Below are 22,052 nucleotides of genomic sequence, written 5' to 3'. Positions count from 1 at the left end.
GGTTTGTTAAACATAGTCTAGAAATTTGTTTTCACTAGTAATTGGAGAAAGATCTATACTGTCCCATATTTTTTTGTAATAAAGGAAAAGAATTTTGTGATGGTTGGAACTGATTTTCATATTTAATATGTATAGTCCTTTACTAGTAGAGCATCTTCACTTTATCCTCACTTTAAATGCATATTAAAATTTAAAAAATAAATTTTAATACATTAAAAATTATTTTTTTATCTGTTAATATATTAAAATTTATATTTTTTTTATCTATCTCATTGGACCAAAGTACAATGATTTGTGGTCCATGTCATTTGAGTTGGCAGCTGTGAAGGCACTCGGGATGGAGTTTATTTGCTCATATTCATTTTGGGCGTCACATGTTACTTGTGGTGGAATTGTCGCACATAAGTATTCCCGTTGCCAAACAGGGAGTAGGGAAGGTTTATCTTAACCTCGTGCCATCTCCTCTATGGTTTTTAAGAACTGTACCAAACCAATTGCATCACACATTGTGTGGTTAAAACGTAATGCAAGAATGAATCCCCCGCATCGAGTTACCTTATACACTCATAGGAAGAAAATCATTAGATAATTAATTAAGAATAATATTATGATTAAAATAATGATTAGTTAAAAAGATAAATTATTTTAAGTCCGGGGCCAATTACTCAGTTGCTTTTCATGTTTTGAAAAATTACCCAAAATATCATTTCCATTATTGTTATTATTTTTCAGAAGTTGGAGAATGGGCAAAACTCAAATTGACTTTTTAGCTTGTATCTCTCTCAAGATTTAAGCTCAGGTGAGTAACTAAAGAAAAATATTTGACCAAGTCTTTGTGGGCTCCTTGTTGCTACTTTTATAATTGTTGGATCTAATTTTTTACTGATAAAATTCAAACAAAACTATCATGTAATAGATGAATAGTAGAGAATAATTAAGTAGGTATTGCAATGGAAACATATTTATAACATGGATGTTTTGGATAAATTTTTAAAATATAAGAATTACTTATGCAATTAACTCAAACTCTAGGAACTAAATAGTCATTTATGTTTAGTTAAAAGAATTTAGAAACTATATAATCTGAGTATGCATGCGAAAGTAAAGTCACTTGCTTACAAGTAATAGATAAACTCACTTGAATTAAGAGCAATGGGCAACCAAGAATGCCATGGGAACCTGGAACATTACAGAGCAATTGTTCCAAATATGGGTATGGTGGCTGAACAGCATCGCCAAGCTGCTCAAGTTTGAAGTTAGCTTCAGCCTTAAGCAACAAGATCCCTTCACTTGCAATCCACCATAAGCTTGCGGTTGGGGCCTTTTACAAGCGTATATGAAAAAGGATAATAATATACAAGTGCTTTACTTAAAGCTTCCTTGATGACCTTCACGGGATCTTTTCTTTTTGGACAGTAGGTGATGATGAAGGGTTGTTCTTGTAAAATAATATTCCTGGAATCTGAAACCTTAGACTTTCTTGATCATCCATATCCGAAAGTTGCTTTAATTCACGCGGCGTTGGCCTCGCCGGAACAATTAATTCCGGTGCTTGCCGGGTTACCGACAAAACTTGAGAAAATTTAATTTGAAGCCATTTTAATCTGCGTTATTTGCTTGAGGACTTAGTTTACTAAGGTTAGTTTTTTTGTTTGGTAAGGCTTGAACTATTTCGTTGGTTGCCTTGGCCTCCATTGTTTCTCATTTATGGTCATGGTTAGACAAGAAAGAAGCCAAGAGTATTCCACGGGTGAAAACTGAGACCAAGTAAATTATTTTGGTCGATCCAGGCAGAACAAATGAGGACAAATGTCATTTAATACTCATTTTCTTATATTGCAATCAAATGGAAAATTAAGAGCACAAATTAATACGAGTGCCTCTATCACTTTCAATAAACATAAAATTTAATAATTTAAAATTAGGGGAACTTTCTAATCATATTACTAAACGTTGAAAATGTGTAAATTGACCATTATGTTGTATGTACAATGTATGTTCATGAATCCAATTGGTCCTATCCAAAAACAAGAAGAATCCAATTGTAATAAAATTAATTTCAAACCGCCTATGCATTAGAGACCACGATTCAGTGAAAGTGTACCCAGTCTTGATGTGATGCTCAATATGGAAATGTGAAATAGATGAGGATTTTAATGTGTGGTTTTTGTACTCTCTCTCTCTCTCTCTCTCTTTTCACTGAATATTGCTACAGCTTAGTAATCTAAAGGGTTTATTTCCTGAACAAAATATTCAAAAAATCGAAAGAGTTATTATTGCAAAATAAAATAAAACTAAAGGATTATTTCTTGACTACAAATTCATGGCATGAGAAGTACTTTTATTTTCACTTCTCATTGGTTTCCACCTAAACATATGAACAATAGCTTAATGGTGGACAAATCAGTTCGAGCTTCCAAGGGAATTCTTTATTTGCTTTCCGTAGAGTGTAGAATAGATACGGACATATCTGGCCAATATTAGCTAGAGAAAGTAGAATTTTAAGCTATTCTCGATTGAATTTCCAAGTTGCACTATATATATATTATTCCATCGACAACTATCTGCTAGCACAAAATAACAATTTGAAATAATTAGTGAACGGGTTCAAATAGATTAATCCTCATCTTAAAAAAGTTAAAAAAATAAGTCTGCAAATGATATAAACCAGTAGCGGGTTGCTGCCTAATATTATTGAAGTTAAAATAACTCATTCGGTGGTGCAAGTATACACAAAAGGATTTCCGTTTATTTAGGGGAACAAGCTCAATCAGCCAAGTGTTGCGAGAATTATTGGAAGGAGAATTTGCCTCCTAAATTACAGTACACCACCTTATCACAACATATTCAATAGCGTCCTAATTTTACAAGAAACGTGCTCGTCATCATGTTCAATACATAGTAGAGTCTTGGGTACTCTAAGCGCATTATCGTTTTGTATTTCTCTTCAAATTTGATCCGTTTTTTTAATTTGGAATGCTATAATATAGGTAATGATCCAGTGTTTGAAAATCACCATTCCAACGAACGAAGTACTCTCATAGCAAAGCATAAAGATGAACAAAGTTCAAATTATTATTAATTTTTATAACTAAGATTTGAATTTGGGATGGCCAATCAAAGAAAAAATGGATTGACAACCACTCCGCCAAGCCGCAGTTGCAGACTATAATTGTTTTCGAAATTAATCAAGTACGAAACAAATGTTTATATCGATGGACACTTTCTGTACATATACATAAATCATCTTAACCCTAACCGACCAAGAATCTTTTTGCTGAAGTTGAATGAAAAAATTATGTATAACGTGCCATTGGTCTTGATTTGTATAACGTGCCACACACGTGCTTCTGCATAATTCGGTGACAGTCACTTTCCATACGCGCTACCCACGTGCCTTTTTCTTCAGCTATAAATGAAAATTTTTGGAGGCCAAGGCAACCAGTGAAACAGTTCAAGCCTTACCAGAACAACCAAACTAGTAACTAACATTGAAAATTTAAAATGGCTCCAAAATTTTCTCTAGTTTTGTCAGTAACCCGGCAGGCACCGGAATTAATTGTTCCGGCAAGGCCAACACCGCGTGAATTAAAGCAACTTTCCGATATAGACGACCAAGAAAGTTTCAGGTTTCATATTCCAGTAATATTCCTTTACAAGAATAACTCTGCATCATCACCTCCACTACTCAAAGAAAAAGATCCCGTGAAGGTCATCAAGGAAGCTATAAGTGAAGCACTTGTGTATTATTACCCTTTTGCTGGTAGGCTTATAGAAGGTCCCAACCGCAAGCTTATGGTGGATTGCAATGGTGAAGGGATCTTGTTTCTCGAGGCTGAAGCTAACTTCAAACTTGAGCAGCTTGGCGGTGCTATTCAGCCTCCATGCCCGTATTTGGAACAATTGACCTATAATGTTCCAGGTTCTGAAGGCATCCTTGGTTGCCCATTGCTCTTAATTCAAGTGAGTCGATCATAACTAACCATTGAATTTACTTCACATGCATACTCAAAATAAATAGTTTCGACATTTTATAATTAATGAGAGGATACATTCAAGTCTCTAAATGTGTCACTGTTATCAGTTAGCCGGGTTCGTATATATAATTTTCAATTACCTATTACATCATAACATCATAATATAGAAAACACATTTTTTTGGGCATTTGAAGTCGAGTGTACTAATCGAACATTTCTTTTTAGTAGTCTTTTTTTTTGGGGGGGATACACTAAATTATCTCATTGAGTTCCCGGAAAATTGGCTCATTATACAATTCCAAAACTTACGTAGACAAGTAATAATTTTAAAGGTTTTGAATATTTAATTTGGAACTTTCGATAAAAGTTCAGTGGACCACTAATAATTTTCTATAAAATTATACAGTCGAATAAAGTGAGAAATTAAAAAATGGTCCTAAATGATAAAATATGTAAAAATATTGGGGACCAAAATGTCATTCTTAGTTTCTCGCTTCCATATATTACCTAATTCTACATTTCTACTTCAAGTATTTTAATGTTTTCTTTGTTTCTCATATATATATATATATAGGTGACTCGTTTGATGTGTGGAGGATTCACTCTTGCGATACGTTTCAACCACACAATGTGTGATGCATCTGGTTTGGTACAATTTATGAAAACGATAGAGGAGATGGCAAGAGGTGCAAATACACCTTCGCTATTCCCTGTTTGGCAACGGAAACGCTTATGTGCTAGAAATCCACCACAAGTAACAAATGTTCACTTAGAATACGAAGAAATAAATAACAATTCAGATACCTTCATAACTACCAATCCAAATGAAATGGACCACAAATCATTCTACTTTGGTCCCAAAGAAGTGAGAGTCCTCAAAAATCAACTTCCATTACACCTTAGAAATTGTTCAACATTTGAGTTGTTGGCTGGTTGTATGTGGAGATGTAGAACAATTGCTCTTCAACTGGACCCTAAAGACACTGTTCAATTTTCATGTCTAGTTTCCGCTCGAGCAAAAGATTATAAAATGGATATTCCTTCCGGGTATTATGGTAACGCAGTGGCATTCCCAGCTGTGCATTCAAAAGTTGGTGCTTTATGCAACAATCCATTAGGGTATGCTGTTGCATTGGTGAAAAAAGCAAAGGTTGAAATGAGTGAAGAGCATATAAGATCTGCGGCGGATCTTATGGAGGTCAAAGGGCGACGGCCGAGGCACGCGATTAAGGGGAACTACATTGTGTCCGATTTAAGCAAGGTTGGATTCGATAGAATTGATTTGGGGTGGGGGAAGCCAGTTTTTGCTGGGATTGCTGGTGCTAAGTCTATTTTTAGTTTCTTAAACAGGTGCCAAAAAGAAGATGGGGAGACTGGGACTCTCATACCTATACGTTTGCCGAGGCCGAGTATGAAGAAATTTGAAGAAGAGCTAAAGAGAATGATTCAAGGATCAACAGAAGATTTATTTGACATCACGGAGACTCGTAAGATTGCTTGCAAGCTTTAGTAGATTTACCAATTACGTCACCTAGAAAAATAACGAAAGTTTCTGTTATGTACGTTAGAAATCCAATGAATTGTGCAAGTGACCGATCATACTATATGTACACGAAGACTTCGAATTAATCAATAAAGAGATCTCATTTTCACGATGGCACATCTTGTTTTATTATAATTTCCTAAAGGTCCATGTATATTTACAATCTTACTTACTTATCTAAAAATTGTAGTTGCTGATCAATTACACCAATCGTCGACTAAAGATATGCAAAACATTTGAGTGTAGATAGTGGATTTTTTAAGGCTTTATCAAGCTGCTGCTTGATAATTAATAAACCCAAAGTTGACCTTTGGAATGATCCCAAACGAAATAATAACCTGTTATCTGTGGCAATATATATATATATATATATTTTTTTTTCAAAGAAGCGATTATATCTGTTGGGATTCCAATGTTAGGATTCCTAACATGTTGCTTAGATAAATATAATCTACTTGTAGCTGGTAAAAGTAGAGAATAGCCAATCGGAATTTACATCTTTGTACCTAGCCCATGAAACTTGTATGATACCACAAATTGGATTTCATAATCTACGAACGTGAGAAGAAGTTAGCATAAACGACGCCCTCTTGAATTGTAGTCAGTTTAAGCAAGGACCTGGAAGTATTTGTGATGACAATTGTAACGCCCAAATTTCCTTTTTTATTTTAATGGAATTTTAAAATGACATTATTGCCCTTACAAATAGAGATTATTTTTGGGTAATTTTCGAAAAAGGGTTATTTTCCCAAATTCAATAGGGTTTCTTAAGACTCTTTATAAATTCATATTTTTCCCCTTCCATAACCCTAAACCCACGACGTTTCTTCTTCTTTGCTGCTCATTACACTCTTACCCAAACCCTAGGATTCAAGCCTTTATTTAGGAGAGAATCAAAGCGATTGATAAGTTTACTCTCCTTATTCCCCACAAGATTTCCAATCACTCTATCTAGGGTTTATATTGGCATGGTTTTAGATTGTTATAAATCATAATGCATGATTTAAAATGTATTTAGACTTTGTAAAAGGGTTTTAATTTATTATGAGTTTAGTTAATCAATCATTGACGTATTAAGCACACAGGATAATTCTGGACAGCATGAGTATCTTGAATTAAAACCTATATTTTCTGAACGAGTTTTCTTATGAAATTTATAATTCTGAACTGGACATGTGGGGCTTCTTGAATAAATTTTATTCATTAAATACGACTTCGTTTTCAATTTTATATGTATTTTCGAATTAGAAACCACTGCACTGGAAAACTGCGATTCCAGAATTACGATCGGATTCACAAGATTATTTATACCACCAAATGAACTCGAAAACTTCTGAAATTTTATATGGAAGTTAATATATGTGTTTAGTATTCCCAGTTGTGATTTCATAATTTTCTGATCAGAATTTTATTTTATAAAAATCTCAGAACCCGTCCTGTTTGGTTTAGGTTATGTGAAAACAGTTTCGAATTTGTCGAGAAATAAATAGTTTTGAAAATGTTTTTGATATCGGATCCTCTTGAAAATTTTACATGGGGTACTCATGGATGTCCAGAATAGTTCCATTGAACATTATGTCATTATGAGTTTTAGATCAAGAGTTAAAATTCTGAAAATCAAACCTGTACGGGTATGAATTAGAAAATCATATTCTTAGAATAAGTTATTGATAGTCATATTTTGCATTTGTTTAAGGTATTGAAGGTGTTTAAGCTCTTAGAGGTTTTGAGGTGTGTAGTTCAAATTCTTTTGTCGAGATAAGTAACTTCATTTCTAATGTATTGGATATATGTATGATTATTTTGATATTATTATAAGTATAAATGTTTTTATACTACTTAAAGGATTAATTGATTTTGATAACAAAATTAGTTTTATGCAAATGTTTTCAAACCTTAATTCTTTTGAACAAAGCATTTTATAAATACTTTTTAAACATGTAAGTTATTTTGTTACATGCCTATTTTTATGATTTTCTTTATAAAATATTTTGAGCCTAAATTATTGTTATGAACTTTTATAAATCTGATACGAATGTTTTATACCCATATATGATTTCGATTATTGATGATTGTATGAGATTCTTAATGTTTTGACTCATTGTCCATAGTTATTCTGATTTTGATTCTGATTGTAATATATGATATATCTGTCTGGACCAGTACTGGGTTTCTATTCTGAGTGTGCACACGATATTATGATTCGGTTTCTGGCCGAGTCACCAGGACTATAAGTGACACTATATGACATGAGCTAACCTTTTGTTTTCTGTATACATATTATATGATTTGCTTTGTAAGTAAATACACTTTTGGATATTCTGAATTATTAAGAATTTATGTTATGTTATCGTAATATATCGTTTTATGAAATTTATGGATTATGATATATGTTTTAAACAAAAGAAGGCTTGCAATATTTTTAGTACCGTTAGGCCTAGTGGGTTGGGAATGGTTTTACTTACCGAGTTGACAGCTCACCTCTCGTCATTACTTTTTGCATATTAAGTTTCTTTTGAGAGGTGCGCTAAGCTTTGGAGTTAGTAATTTTTCGTTTCCGTTTGCCATTTGAATAAGAAGAGGAATATACTCATGTTTCTATTCAATTTTTTTCCGTTATGAACTTGTAATTTAGAGTTTGAGACTTTTGTTATTGTTATGTTTTGGGAGAGATTATTTAGTGTTAGACATTTGAATTTATGGATTTATTTGAATAAGAATTTGAGGTATTTCAGTTTGGAACTTATGAGTAAAGATTATAATTTGTGAGTAACTTCCTTCTTCACGTGCTCTGCACGTGTTAGATTTGGGGTGTTACAACAATACCAGCAATGATTTATATGAATTTTTTAAATTCATATAACCCATCTGCATCCAACTAAAATTTTGCTTAGGAGGGAACTAAATCCCAGGGGAATTAGAAGAGGCAATCAAAACTTTTGCATTAAACAATGAAAAACAGTGGAGTAGAAGAATAAGACATTTCTGAAAATTTAACTCTTCTACGACATATCTAGATGATTTACATCAAGAAATTCTACAAAATATGCTCTGTTCCCTCACCTACAAGAAACAATTACAAACAGATATCGACTCCCAACAGACAAAAATGGAGCCAACATAACGGATAATATAATTAATAAACCTTAAAACTAACTACATAACAAACCTCATGTCTCTCAATACACGAGAAAATTTCATATAAAGCACTCTACTCAGCAATCCTTTCAAACTTCATTCTACCTTCATCGAAGATTGTCATGTGCTTCCTCTTCTTAGAAAACTTAATTGAATTTTGAAACCCATTTACCTCATCGGTAAACTGAGCTGCAGTTCGAGCCCGCAATTCTTCCAGACTCTCCCCTTCCTTTGCTCTCTCCAGCACCTGAAATGTGGTGGCAATTATAGCTATTATCTGATGATGTGCAACAGAGAATATCTATGAGAACTGGTAGACGGCTTACCAGATGCCGACCATAGAGATGGGTATTTGAAAGTGCTTCAAGTGCATTTTGCGCCTCTTGCTTTGTTACATACTCAACGAATGCAAAGTCCCTCTGATATTTCCAAACTTCATTGGCAGCCTTGAGCTCTTAATCTACAAAAAGGAAATATGAAAACATAGACGTCAACACGAGAAAAAGCATGTGCAGCAAGTTCAGATATAAGCCTTTCGGCATCACTCATGAATTTAAAGGCAGGTAATGCATGAGAAGGGATTATACCTGTGCATTAACAATCTTGCAACAAATTTAGATATTTAATTGAAAACTTCCTAACGGAATTCGATTATGCACTGCTTCTATCATCCTACATATAACATTTATTTTTGTCTTGTTATCTGGTTAATCAAACAATAGTTTAATATTGATGTAATATAGCAATAACTCTTTCCAACTTGTCTTAAATTTCGTAGTACTGTTCCTTCCTCTATTTACTATGCATTTTTAATAAAATGCTTCATTACTCATCAAAATAAAATAACCACCTGACCAAATGGTCTTCCATTATTTTCCATTACTATTTTTTTGCTAGTTTTTTTTTTTGACAAGATCCTCCTACTGTAACCTGTTCTCACTGTGTTTATATTGATGGTTTAAAGATTATTTGATTGTTAAAGTTTTATCGTAATTTAGTGATCTGAATTTTATTACTAGATTTGCAAAGATAAAGATGAAGCTGAGGTATCGTTTAGTGGATTAAAAGCATTACTTTCACGTAGTCATCATCGGAAGTGGAGAACAGAATCAGGGAGTGATGGAATTCCATCAGAAGCAAATAGTCCTAGAACATACACTTGGAGAAGCTCTCCTTTGAATTCTCCATTCGGTAGCAATGATAGCTTGCAGAAGGTGTAATGATTTACCTAATCTTTCTTCCTTCAGTAAGACTGTATTATTGAGTGTCTCGTGTTTCAATCATCCAAGAAGTTCTGCTAACCTTCTGCTCCTGGGTCGAGAGCTGTATCACAAGCAACATCGTCAATATCAAGACGGCCCAGCCCACCTCGTTCAACAACACCGATAGCGATAGCCTTAGCCAAGATGTTATTAAATTAAGAGCACAGGTATTTGCTATTCTCTAGTTAGCGATTACTTGAGCGAACTTTCTAAAATTCTTGCATTATGCATTAATAATAGCTTGAGCAAATAGATGCTTTACATGGTTATCTGCTTGATTATTTAAATTAAATTTTAATAGTAATTTCAGAGCCATTTAAATTAAATTTTAATAGTAATTTCAGAGCCAAATTTCATTAGCTAAGTATACGTAGCAATGCTCCTTAGTATCCAGAATTCAAGGATCATAGCCATATTTAATGACATAAAACTCAACACAAAGTTTGTCCAAAATCCACATGACGACCAATGGAAATAAGCAAAACGAAAATAAAGCTCACATGTAGTCATTCCTTTCCATTCATTGCCTATCGCATTGCAAACTTAGTAGTTTCGGAATTCAATCTCTTTGACCTTCATGAAAATTTTAAGGGATAGAAGTTTGTGTAGAGATCTTCTTTCCCCCTTCAAATTTATTAGTCCAATTTCAATCCTTCAGGCATCTTTTTGGGTTTTAGAAGCTGCAACCTCAAGAAAATGATGAATAGATGGAATCCAGACCCCAAGATCCAAAAAGATTACTATTTAATGCCTTAAAATATTGTTATTTGCATTTTGCAGCTAGTTATTGAGCGTTATATCTAGGGCGGGCAGGCATGCAGGTAAGTAAAATCTTTAATTTTTTTTTTCGATAGCCATATTAAACTTTTCCTTTTTCTGTTTTGGCAGAATGCTGATTTCTCTCTATCTCTCGCAGGTGGAGAATCTTACTCGGAAAGCTCAACTTCAAGAGGTTGAGCTGGAAAGGACAACTAAACAGTTGAAGAAGGCAATAGCAATTGCAGGGGAAGAGACTGCAAAATGCAAAGCAGCAAAGGAAGTGAATAAGTCATTGACTTCCCAAGCAAGGCAGCTTTCTTTCTTCATTAGTATTATGTCTCATGGAATTATTTGTAAGTGGCTTCAAAATAAGGATGTAATTAGCTCCTTGCTTTTCCAAAAAGGTATCTGCAAACCATGATGTTTGATTCTAGATGGTGATTGAATTCATTGGTTTAAATGAAGGTGCTTACACTTTAATCACACTTTATATTGATGATGCCTTTGTTTTTCTTGTTGAATAGTTGAAGGATATGGCTGAGAGACTGCCAGTTGGAACAGCACGGAACATCAAATCACCGATATTTACTTCCTTCAGTTCCAGTCCTGCTTCCATAGGTGTGTCGAATCCTTCAATTGACAGGCTAGGTGGTCAAACAGCAGCTCAAGAACGGGACACAGTTGGATCAAACAACCTTTTGGGTCCAGCACTGCCAGTAATCGTAGCTTCCAAACAAGGCCAGTTGGAAGCGACAACTAGAAATGGGAGCAGAACGAAAGAATGTGAATCACGAATGACAATGAATGGGTTGACCAAGACGAGCCTGGTGTATATACAACTTTTACCTCACCACCAGGAGGTCTCAGGGATCTTAAAAGAGTTCGCTTCAGGTATGATGTCTGACGACCAGTTCTGTTATTGTTCCTCTATAAGCCTTTGTATATGTAGATCAGATTCTGAACCTAACACAACCAGCGACAAGAAATGGCTTAGGTCCCATTTAGTAACCTTAAAATAATGGGCTCTCAATTATGAAAACTAGTACAGCATAAATGCTTTTATCGACAATGAGTTTAAAATAAATTCAACGACGACGGCGGTTGCGGCAGCGGCGGATTAAAAATTTATAATCTGTAAAATTGTGGATTGGATATGGATTGATGTCCAATCTGTAAAATTAGGCAATCCCTAACTTACATGCATGTAAGATACATTCCCCTCACATGAACAGTGCATATGTGGGACCCACACACTATTCATGTGAGAGAAATGTATCTTACATACATATAAGATAGGGGATCCCTTATTATTATTATAACCATCACCAACACCAGCACCACCACCACCACTATCATCATCATCATAGAATCACGGATTGATAAAATTTAATCCAAATTCAATCCATACGTCTACAGATCGGATGTGGATTTGACTCAATCCACATCTGATCCACCATTTTGCGAATTGGTTTGTGGGCTAAAATTTTTTAATCATATCCTATCCACAAACTAACTAAATAAAAAATTAATATAAAAATGATTATACTACCAATCAAATTCAAAATTAAATAAGATTTAAATAAGTTAATTATTTAAATAAAGGTAGAAAATACATTCAAAGTTTCGAAATATAACATACCAAAAAGAAAAAATTCTCATTTGTTTAAATTAGTATATGAAAATTAATTGCTTAGGAAACTATATTTTTATTTTATATATTATCAAATAAGACATAATATGGTGTTAATGTAACTATATTTTAACTTATTTATTTATTAGTAAGTATAATGCCATATTTACAAGTTTAGTTTTTTTATAAAATAAATATTTTTATTTTTTCGGATTCGTAAATTTTTACGGATTCACAGAAATAAATTCATATCCAATCCACCGACTGCGGATTTTCAAATTTTCAATTCAATCCAATTTACGGATCAGATTTTTGTGGATCGCATTTCTACATATCAAATAAATTGAACGAATCATATTAGATTCTAAACACCCCTAATTATTATTATTATTATTAACAATATTCCAATTTCAAGACAAAAATAAGTACATCGATGACAATATAAGTTATTTCGATTTTGATTTTTATTGGTTTATTTTGATTCTCATTCCCCATTTAAATTCCAACCTATTCTAGTTAGCAATTAGTAAATGCACCATAATAGTGAAATGCATATTTATATTTTTGTTCCTTTTTAGTTTTTGCTTGTATACTTTAACTACCAAATTTCATTAGGTTATTATATTGATGTTTACCGAGGTCTGTTTAGACACATGAAATTTCTACTTTCATTTTGAATTAAGATTTTCTACTTATCTTATCTTTCAGAATAATAATATGCTTATAAAGTTGGAATACAAAGTTTGCATTCTAGATGATGTAAAACTTTACATGTCATTTATTCATTAGTGCTGCAAATACCAAATACATGATGGTCAATTGTTGGTAACACGTTATTTAATAAACAAACTTCAAGCATATCATTATTATGAAAATATATATCTAAATCATAAATGACTAATAGCGTATACGTGGCATATTAAAAAGTTAAGGTGATGGGTAGTGGGTACATTATTTAGTTTTAGACATAACTTGAGAGGACGCATAACTTGCATTATTGGTTTATAATCAAAATAAGCTACTACGTAAACTGAGATATATCCCTTAAAGCTTGCTGAAAATCTGAGTCTGGTTAATGTTGCATAAATCCTCCGCAGATCCTTGAATCATCAACCCCTTTAGCTCTTCTTGAAGCCTTTCCATAGCTGACTGCGGCAAGCATATTGGTACAAGAATTCCAGGCTCTCCATTCTTGTTTTGGTACTTTGTAAAGAAGCTGATCACTGCTACAGCGCCAGCAGTTCCAGCATAAATTGGTTTCCCCCACCCAAAATCAACATCTCCGAGTCCAACATTCCTTAGATCCGAAACAATGAAATTTCCCCTAGTCGAGAACTTGATTCGTCGCCCTTTGATCACCATAAGATCCGCCGCAGACCTTATATACTCTTCGTTCATTTGAGCCTTCGCCTTTTTCACCAATTCAACGGCGTATCCTATTGGATTCTTACACAATTGTTCAGCTTTTGAACATACAGCGGAAAATGTAAACGCATTGCCATAATAGCCTGGAGGAATATCCATTTCATAACGTTTTCCTCGTACGTTAACGATACAACAAACTTTAGCAATCTCTTCAGGTTGTAGCTTGAGTGCAATTGTTCGACATTTCCATAGAAACGCTAATAATAGCTCAAACGTTGAACAATCTTTAAGGTGAAAAGGAAGCTGATTTCTCAGAGCTTTGATCCCTTTGAGGCTAAAGAAGAACGATTTGTGAGCCATGTTGTCACTTGGAACCTCATTGGTGTTTATTGCATCGTACTCATGGTGGATACATGTTACTTGTGGGGGATTTCTGGCATTTAAGATTTGTCGTTGCCAAATTGGAAATAAAGTTGGTGAACGTTCCCCACGTGCCATGTCCTCTATGGCTTTTAAGAATTGTACCAAACCAAAAGCATCACACATTGTGTGGTTAAAACGTATTGCAAAAATGAATCCTCCGCATGTCAAACGCGTCACCTATAAACACAAAAATGAATCCTCCGATAGCAAAATAGGATATATATACCTCAAAAAGTCATTATGTTAAAAGTTACTAAAGATCTCTTTATTTTTTTTTTTCACAACTTTATTGTCAATATTAGTAAGATTATTAATTTTTAAAAAAACGTGCGAACTCGATAAAACCGATACAAAATAATATATTAAAATTAATTACATTTTATATGATTATTAAATGGATGAATTTGTATCATTAGTTCAACAATCATATCGAGTTTAAATTTAGAACTTTCAAGAAAAATCTATGTGTTTGTAGGAATTGATACTTTTTTTAATCTAAAGTTACTATTAATTTCTTCTTTAGTAAACAAAGTCGAAATTGATATTTTTAACTCCTTTCTTCCCTCAAGATTATTCAAACTCGAGTAGTTATTTAAATAAATTACTTAAAGCCACTCAGCTGAGCACGTAACGAATCTTCAGCATATACTATACTACTATTTTCTTTCAATTCTAAAATCAGAAAATAAAGTTACATACTAATTAAAGTAAAGAGAGACTCACTTGAATTAACAACAAAGGGCAACCAAGAATGCCTTCAGAGCCTGGAACATCATAAATCAGTTGGTTCAAATACGGGCACGGTGGCTGAAGATCATCTCGAAGCTGCTCAAGTGTGAAGTTGGCATCAGCCTCAATAAACAAGACTCCTTCAGCATTGCATTCCACCATAAGCTTGCGGTTGTAACCTTCTTTAAGCCTGCCAGCTAAAGGGTAGTAAAACACAAGTGCTTTACTTATTGCTTCTCTAATGACCTTAACAGGGTCTCTTCCTTGCATTGAAGGTGAAGGGTCATTCTTGTAAAAGAATAGTAGTGGTATCTGGAACCTTAGGCTTTCTTGGTCATCTATATCTGAAATTTGCTTCACTTCTCGTGGTGTTGGCCTCTCCGGAACTATTAGTTCTGGTGCCTTCCGGGTAACCAAGAGACCTTGAGAAAATGTGAATACCATTGATTAGGGATTGTGAGTTTCTTGAAGTAGATCTGTAATTGGTTGCCCCAAAGGTGCATCTTTCGTCCCTAATTTATAGTCGTTCGCAGTAACAAGTCCATAGAATAGAAGACGCACATCAACACGAGAGAGCCTCGATCAATCCTTGTGCTAAATATGATAAACAAGTAATTTTAATTTTCCAAGGGTCTACACGGCTCTATTAAATTGGAATAAGAGTAATTATAAACTATTTAATTTTTTATTTTAAATTTTATCTAATTTATTAAGTAATTGATAATTTTTTATAAAATTTAAATAAATTAATTGTATTATTTAATTAATAAATAAATATTATATTATTTAAAATACATTTTTAAGATTAAAAAATTTAAAATGTATGGTACTATTTATTAAAATAATGAAGGAAAGAATGGATTGACTGAGTGAACCGTGCATCATGCACTCTATTAAAAACAACATGCGATGAGTTTAGCTTTGGAGATCACGTTCTCACAGTCCAACTGAAGTAGACAGATGACATGAGCGTAAGGCTAGGATTAATTTGATGGAAATGGACGGACAAGATTAAATAATGATCCGTTCTCCACCTTATTATTTCTGATAATTCTGACACAATGATCAGTTCCAGCTGCGTATGAAATGGAGAGACCACAAGTGTAAGGGGCCATCATTAATCTTTTTATCTCCCATTTTTATCTTTCTTTCACTTTGTCTCTAGTTATTGGACTCACTAAAATATCAATTAATGAATTAAATAAAACTCAAAAGATTAAGATTACGGCGGCATGCCATTTGTTTATTGTTGAGTTAAGTGTAAGTGGGCGCCGAAGTTTTTAATTACCACTGGCGCCCACTAATTTTTATTATTATTATAATAAAAATTAGAAAAAGAGAGAATTTGAAGTATACCATTTCCCCTCTTCATCGTTCCCATGAATGGCAACGAGACGGGTATTATGCGGTGATGTTAATATCTGTACGATTGTACCCGCACCTATTTAATAGTAAATATTTCCATCATCAACTCTTATTTATTGTGAATTTGAATGAATATGAATCAAGATTTCTCGTTAACAAATATAAATACCCGTCCCCTTCTCCCTTATTCCCCTTAAATTTTAATTTAATGATTATTAAGTTCAATTTTAATTAATATATTATTAAATAAAAATTCTAAATCCATTTAAATTAAAAAAATTTATCTCCATATTAAACCTACAAGATTATATTTATTTTAAAAAAAGAACAAATCGCAGCAATATGTTAGCATGAGAACAATGAATTGATGAGGGGAATTACCACTGGAAAAATAAAAAACCACAAACAAATCACAAGAAGGAAATTTTCAATAGTTATATGAAGAAATACCAGATGAAATATTGGTGATTGATGCTTGACTACTGATGAATGATGTTAAGAATTTCAATTGAGTTTTTCTTCTAATAACCGAACGTTTTTGTCCGTAAATACTGCATTCATAAATCTATTTTCTTCCCTATGAATTCAAGATGGAGGATTTTGAAAAGAAATTCCGTCGTTTTTTAGTCAATACTGCAACAATCAAAATTGAAATTTGAGTGGACACATCATCCTTATTCTTTGAGTTTCAAACGGCATGTATGTCTGATTGTCTACCTCAAATTAGTACCACTCCCACGTTTTCCTCTTTTCCGGATATTTTTAATTTTTTTATTCCATATTTCTATGCTAGCGGCAGACATTTTCCTTTATTTAATTATTTCTAGGCTTTAAAATATCGACTTTTGGCATTATTGGGGTTTCAAAATATTCAAACTTAAAGCCGCTAACTTTATTTATTCACGTTTTAATTTTGTTAAGGTTTTAATATTTAGATTTAGTTATTAATTAACAATTTTAGCTTTTAAAAATTAATAAAAAAATAATCAAATGGGTTCATGAGCGGGTATCGGTTTTAGTATTTGGTACCCATATCCTACCCGTTCAATCAATGGGCCAGTATGAATAATTACACCCACACCCAATTTTTTTTTTAATAAATAAAAGAAAAATTAGATCTGATATCCGACCTTAACATAACGGGCATAGACCTAAAAGTTCCAGATAGCATAAGGCATTATCAAGATGTTTCTTGACAAAAAAAATGCATGGAACACCCATAGTTGACCTTTGGAAAGATGATCTCAATCAAAATGATAACCTATTGTCTATGCAACATTTTTCATTCCAAAGTGAATTATGAGCTAATTGGAGCGATAATTTATCTATAACTATCACATCATGTTAGTTATTATCACATAACAATATGACAATTACCAATAAGTTGATATATAAGTTGGATCCCTAATAATGAGATTCCTAACATTATTGATCAGGTAAATATAATCGACCTTATAGCTAGTGAAAATAGAGAATAGTTAAAATGAATTTACCTTCTAGCCTTAGAAACTTGTTTGATACCACAAATATATTTTTGCAATATTCAAACATGAGAAGAAGTGCCTCTATTATCCCCAAAAGATTATCTTCAAAATTTTTAAGAAACACAAATATTATATAAATAATATAATTTATGCCGTCAATTAACAATATTAAAATATTTTAATAAATTTAAATATGTAAACTATTATATTTATTTTAATAATATATTTTTATTTATTGTAGAGATTGTAAATAAATACCTACATTAAATACATTTTACAAATAAAAAAAAATCTCACATACTAATAATGTTAAAATTATTGTTTTACATAATATTCAAAATAATTTAAATTTGAATACATTTATTTTAATATTACGATTCTATTTATTATAATATTTAGTTTAATATAACAAAATATATCTCATATTTTGTTAAATATTAAACAAATTTTAAATTGAAATTATTTTAAAATGTATATATTATTACATTTATTTTAGTGTTATATATACATATATTTTATTAGAGTCATATATATATATATATATATATATATATATATATATATATATATATATATATATATATATATATATATATATATATATGGGTATTGGTGACCATTTCACCCAAGTTTTGGGGGTGTGGATGTCCTTTTCCCCACAAAAAATACTTTTTTTTCCCTATTTTTAAAAAAACTAAGGTAATCAAGCTGACAATGAAGATAAAAAAATAATGGATTAGCTGATATAGTTTAATTGTATATATTTATCATGTTTCAAAAGAATTGAGCTTTACCACATTTCATAAAAATTTATGATAAATATGTATGCCACGTTCGCATAATTAAACTACAACAATTGATTTGTTATATATTTATCTTAACTATAGGCTTGACTACTTGAATGAGTACATTTCCCATATCAATTCTTAAAGCCGAAGCAAAAACTTGCCTCACTCAACTACTTGCTTTCGATTACACGTAGGGGTGGGATAAAAAAAAAAAAAAAGTTGCTCCCATAAAAATCGAATTGAACTGACAGGTTATTGAGATTTAGTTCAGTTAAAAAAATGGTTTATATAAAAAAAACTACAAAATCACAAAATATAAAGAGAATTTACTACTTTTTTAAAAATTGTTATACAGAACTGTTACTGATATTATATCAGATATTACAATTATTATTTACAAACAGATTATACAACTGTGACCTTTTTCGTGGCATGTACTCATCTGAAGTGCTGTCCAAATTCTTTAAACCCTTTTAAATATTTAAGGGTTGTCCACATCACTCACATTTCGTGAGGGATAGACTGACTCCACTCAATTATTTGATAATTGAGGAAGGATTGAAATTAACCCCCATAATATTTTTATGCAGGCTCGAACCCTTACACTCAATATTGTAAATTTATAAATTTATAAAGGAAACAAAGAATTGGACATTTTTGAAATCCATGTAATAATTTGCAATACATGATTATTTTTACAATTCATAGCATATCTAACTTGTATGTTTATATGAATTCTATTTATTTTGTAGAAATAAAGAATATGGAAAAAGCCACTGAAGTTGACGACTTGGAGAAAATTGATGAGGACAAATCGAGCAAAATTGAGCGAGGCAAGAGAGAGAGATAGCCGAGAGAGAGAGAGGGAGCGAGATGTAATAAAGAGAGTGTGTGAGGGAGCGAGTCAAGAGAGAGAGAGAGAGAACCGAGAGTGTTGCGTTTTGAGCACAACAATGATTCTTTATATTGAACACAAAACACAGCATTTGGTGCCCAGTGTTGTTCTTACTATTGTGATAATATCATTTCTTAATAATGAATCAACACTTTGACACAAATAATAACTTTTTTTTATTAGTTTTAAGAAAATCAAGGTAGCCAAGCCAACAATGAAGATATGTAGACAACGCATTAACGACTATAGTTTAATTATACATATTTATCATATTTCAAAACAACTGAGCTTTATCACATTTCATGATCATTTATGATAAATATGTATATCGTATTTGCGTAATTAAACCATAGTCGATAATCTGTTATCTATTTATTTTTACTGTAGGCTTGACTACTTGAATGAGTATACTTACCATTTATCAATTAGTTGGTGAGATAATAAAATTAATTCACTTGGATCTTGTAAAAAATTATCAACTACTCAATTAATGACACATCATTTGGGATACCTTTTTGAGATAAAAAATTTGGGATGTGTAGCATTACTCTAATCCTTAGAGTAATGCTACACATCTCAAATTTTTTTATCCCAAAAGCTATCCCAAATGATGTATCATTTATCAATTAGTTGGTGAGATAATATAATTAATTTACTTGAATCTTGTAAAGAATTATCAACCACTCAATTAATGACACATCATTTGAGATAACTTTTTAGAATAAAAAATTTAAAATGTGTAGCACTACTCTAATCCTTAAGGCCAAAGCAAAAACTTGCCCCATTCAACTACTTGCTTTTTATTACACTTAGGGATGGGTAAAAAAAATCATTGCTCCTGTAAAATCTGAACCGAATTGACAGTTTAGTTCGATTTAGTTCAATTTAAAAAATTTTTAAAAAAATCAGTTTATAAAAAAATTGAAAATACAAAATCATAAAATACAATGGGATTTATGATTTTAAATCAAAAAGACTTAACCAAATTGAGAATTGGTATATTTTATTTATAAAAAAAAAATCGTTTCAGTTCGATTCAGAACCGAACCAACCTCGGAAGAGTTCCATTTTGAATGGACGATTTAGGAAACACCTGCAAAAAAAAAGTGGTAGTCCTAAAATAACTACAAATAACTGCTTTTGCATGTATGTATATCGTAAGTATACTAAAACACAAGCGCTTTACTTACTGTCATTTTAATTACCTTAACAGGGTCTCTTCCTTGCATCGATGGTGAAGGGTCATTCTTGTCAAGGAAAATTATTGGTATCCGAACCGTAGGCTTTCTTAGTCATCAATATCTGAAAGTTGCTTTACTTCTCTTGGTCTGGGCCTGGGCGGAGCAATTAGTTCCAGTGCCTGACGGGTAACTGATAGAACTTGAGAAATTTTAGTTGCCATCAAGGGACTGAGTTACTTAAACTTACCATTTGCTCTCTCATATGTTAGGAAATTGGTAGGTGAAGCAGGACCGTAGTTAAAATAAAATTGGTAGAAAAATAAAGAACAAGCACAATAGAAAACATCAGAAAATTACGTGGTTCGGCTTTTAGCCTACGTCCACGGGCGAAAACAAAAGAAAAATATTATACTAGTGAAATAAGGATTACAAATATTGTAATATTTTGGCTCACTACCCAAAACTTCAATACACCCAATCTCTCACTCACTAATTACACAAGAGTATTAAAACTCTTAATCTCTCACACAACTCTTTCTCTTTTACAAAACAGAGAAGAGAAACTTAAGGAAAAAATAGAATGAATTTGCTCATTTTCTTCGTTTCTATTTATAGAGAAAGCTTTGGCAATATTCATAAATTATATATTATTTTTATTATTTTATTATTATTTTTTCTTTGGATGGCACCTCCCATTTTTTTTCCTTTTTCTTTTCTTCTTTTCCTCATTTATCTTTTGTTTCCTTCTTTGGGCGGCTGCCAAAGCCAATTTGATTTTGGCTAAGCCACCACCGGCTTTGACATTTCTCCCACTTGGAGATTTGATTGAGAATCAATCAATCTCCACACCATCCTTTCTAATTCGCCATAATCATGTTACCTACGTTTCTGCTAGGCCACAAGAAGATCTACTCTAGATAAACTTATCAGTATTTATCGGCTTGGTCAAAACATCTGCTAAGTTCTCCTTCGTATGGATTTTCTGTAAATCCACATTTCCGTCTTCCACTACTTCTCGAATGAAGTGATACTGAACTCTTATGTGCTTTATCCTTGAATGAAATGTTGGATTCCTTGCAATGTGCAAGGCACTCTGACTGTCACAAAACACAGAAATTTTCTCTTGTTTGTGCCCGAGCTCCTCCAATAACCTTTGTATCCAAATAGCTTCCTTGCAAACTTGTGTAGCTACCATGTATTCTGCTTCTGTTGTAGATAAAGCCACAACGGTTTGCAGTTTCAAAACCCAGCTTACAGGTGCTCCCGCAAGTGTAAACACATAACTAGTAGTGGATTTTCTTTTATGAAGATCTCCTGCAAAATCTGAATCCACATAGCCCCTGACAGTAAACTCTGATCCTCCATAACATAATGTAACATCTGAGGTTCCTCTTATGTATCTCAGAATCCTCTTCACAGCTATCAAATGCTCTCCACCAGGATTCGCCATGTATCGATTGACTGCTCCCACTGTTTGTGCAATGTCCGGTCTTGTACATATCACAGCGAACAT

General features: G+C 32.6%; 2 protein-coding genes and 1 pseudogene across 2 annotated transcripts; 1 reads left to right on the top strand and 2 right to left on the bottom strand.

The window, feature by feature from the left end:
- Positions 1–264: 264 nt before the first annotated feature.
- LOC18050769 lies at positions 265–1,609 on the bottom strand (annotated as a pseudogene).
- A 1,845-nt stretch (positions 1,610–3,454) lies between these two features.
- LOC18050768 (methanol O-anthraniloyltransferase) lies at positions 3,455–5,637 on the top strand. The gene is made up of 2 exons (XM_006446201.2): positions 3,455–3,963; positions 4,552–5,637. The coding sequence occupies exons 1-2, from the start codon at positions 3,505–3,507 to the stop codon at positions 5,485–5,487; spliced, it is 1,395 nt and encodes a 464-aa protein (XP_006446264.1). The 5' UTR covers positions 3,455–3,504; the 3' UTR covers positions 5,488–5,637.
- Positions 5,638–13,218: 7,581 nt separating this feature from the next.
- Positions 13,219–15,407, bottom strand: LOC18050767 (methanol O-anthraniloyltransferase). The gene is made up of 2 exons (XM_006446200.2): positions 14,821–15,407; positions 13,219–14,274 (listed from the first exon to the last, which is right to left on the bottom strand). The coding sequence occupies exons 1-2, from the start codon at positions 15,268–15,270 to the stop codon at positions 13,354–13,356; spliced, it is 1,371 nt and encodes a 456-aa protein (XP_006446263.1). The 5' UTR covers positions 15,271–15,407; the 3' UTR covers positions 13,219–13,353.
- Between the last annotated feature and the right edge of the window lie 6,645 nt (positions 15,408–22,052).

This window comes from Citrus clementina, unplaced genomic scaffold (genome assembly GCF_000493195.1).
Source record: "Citrus clementina cultivar Clemenules unplaced genomic scaffold, Citrus_clementina_v1.0 scaffold_2, whole genome shotgun sequence".
Lineage (NCBI taxonomy): Eukaryota > Viridiplantae > Streptophyta > Magnoliopsida > Sapindales > Rutaceae > Citrus > Citrus x clementina.
This window is presented reverse-complemented; position numbering and strand designations above follow the sequence as displayed.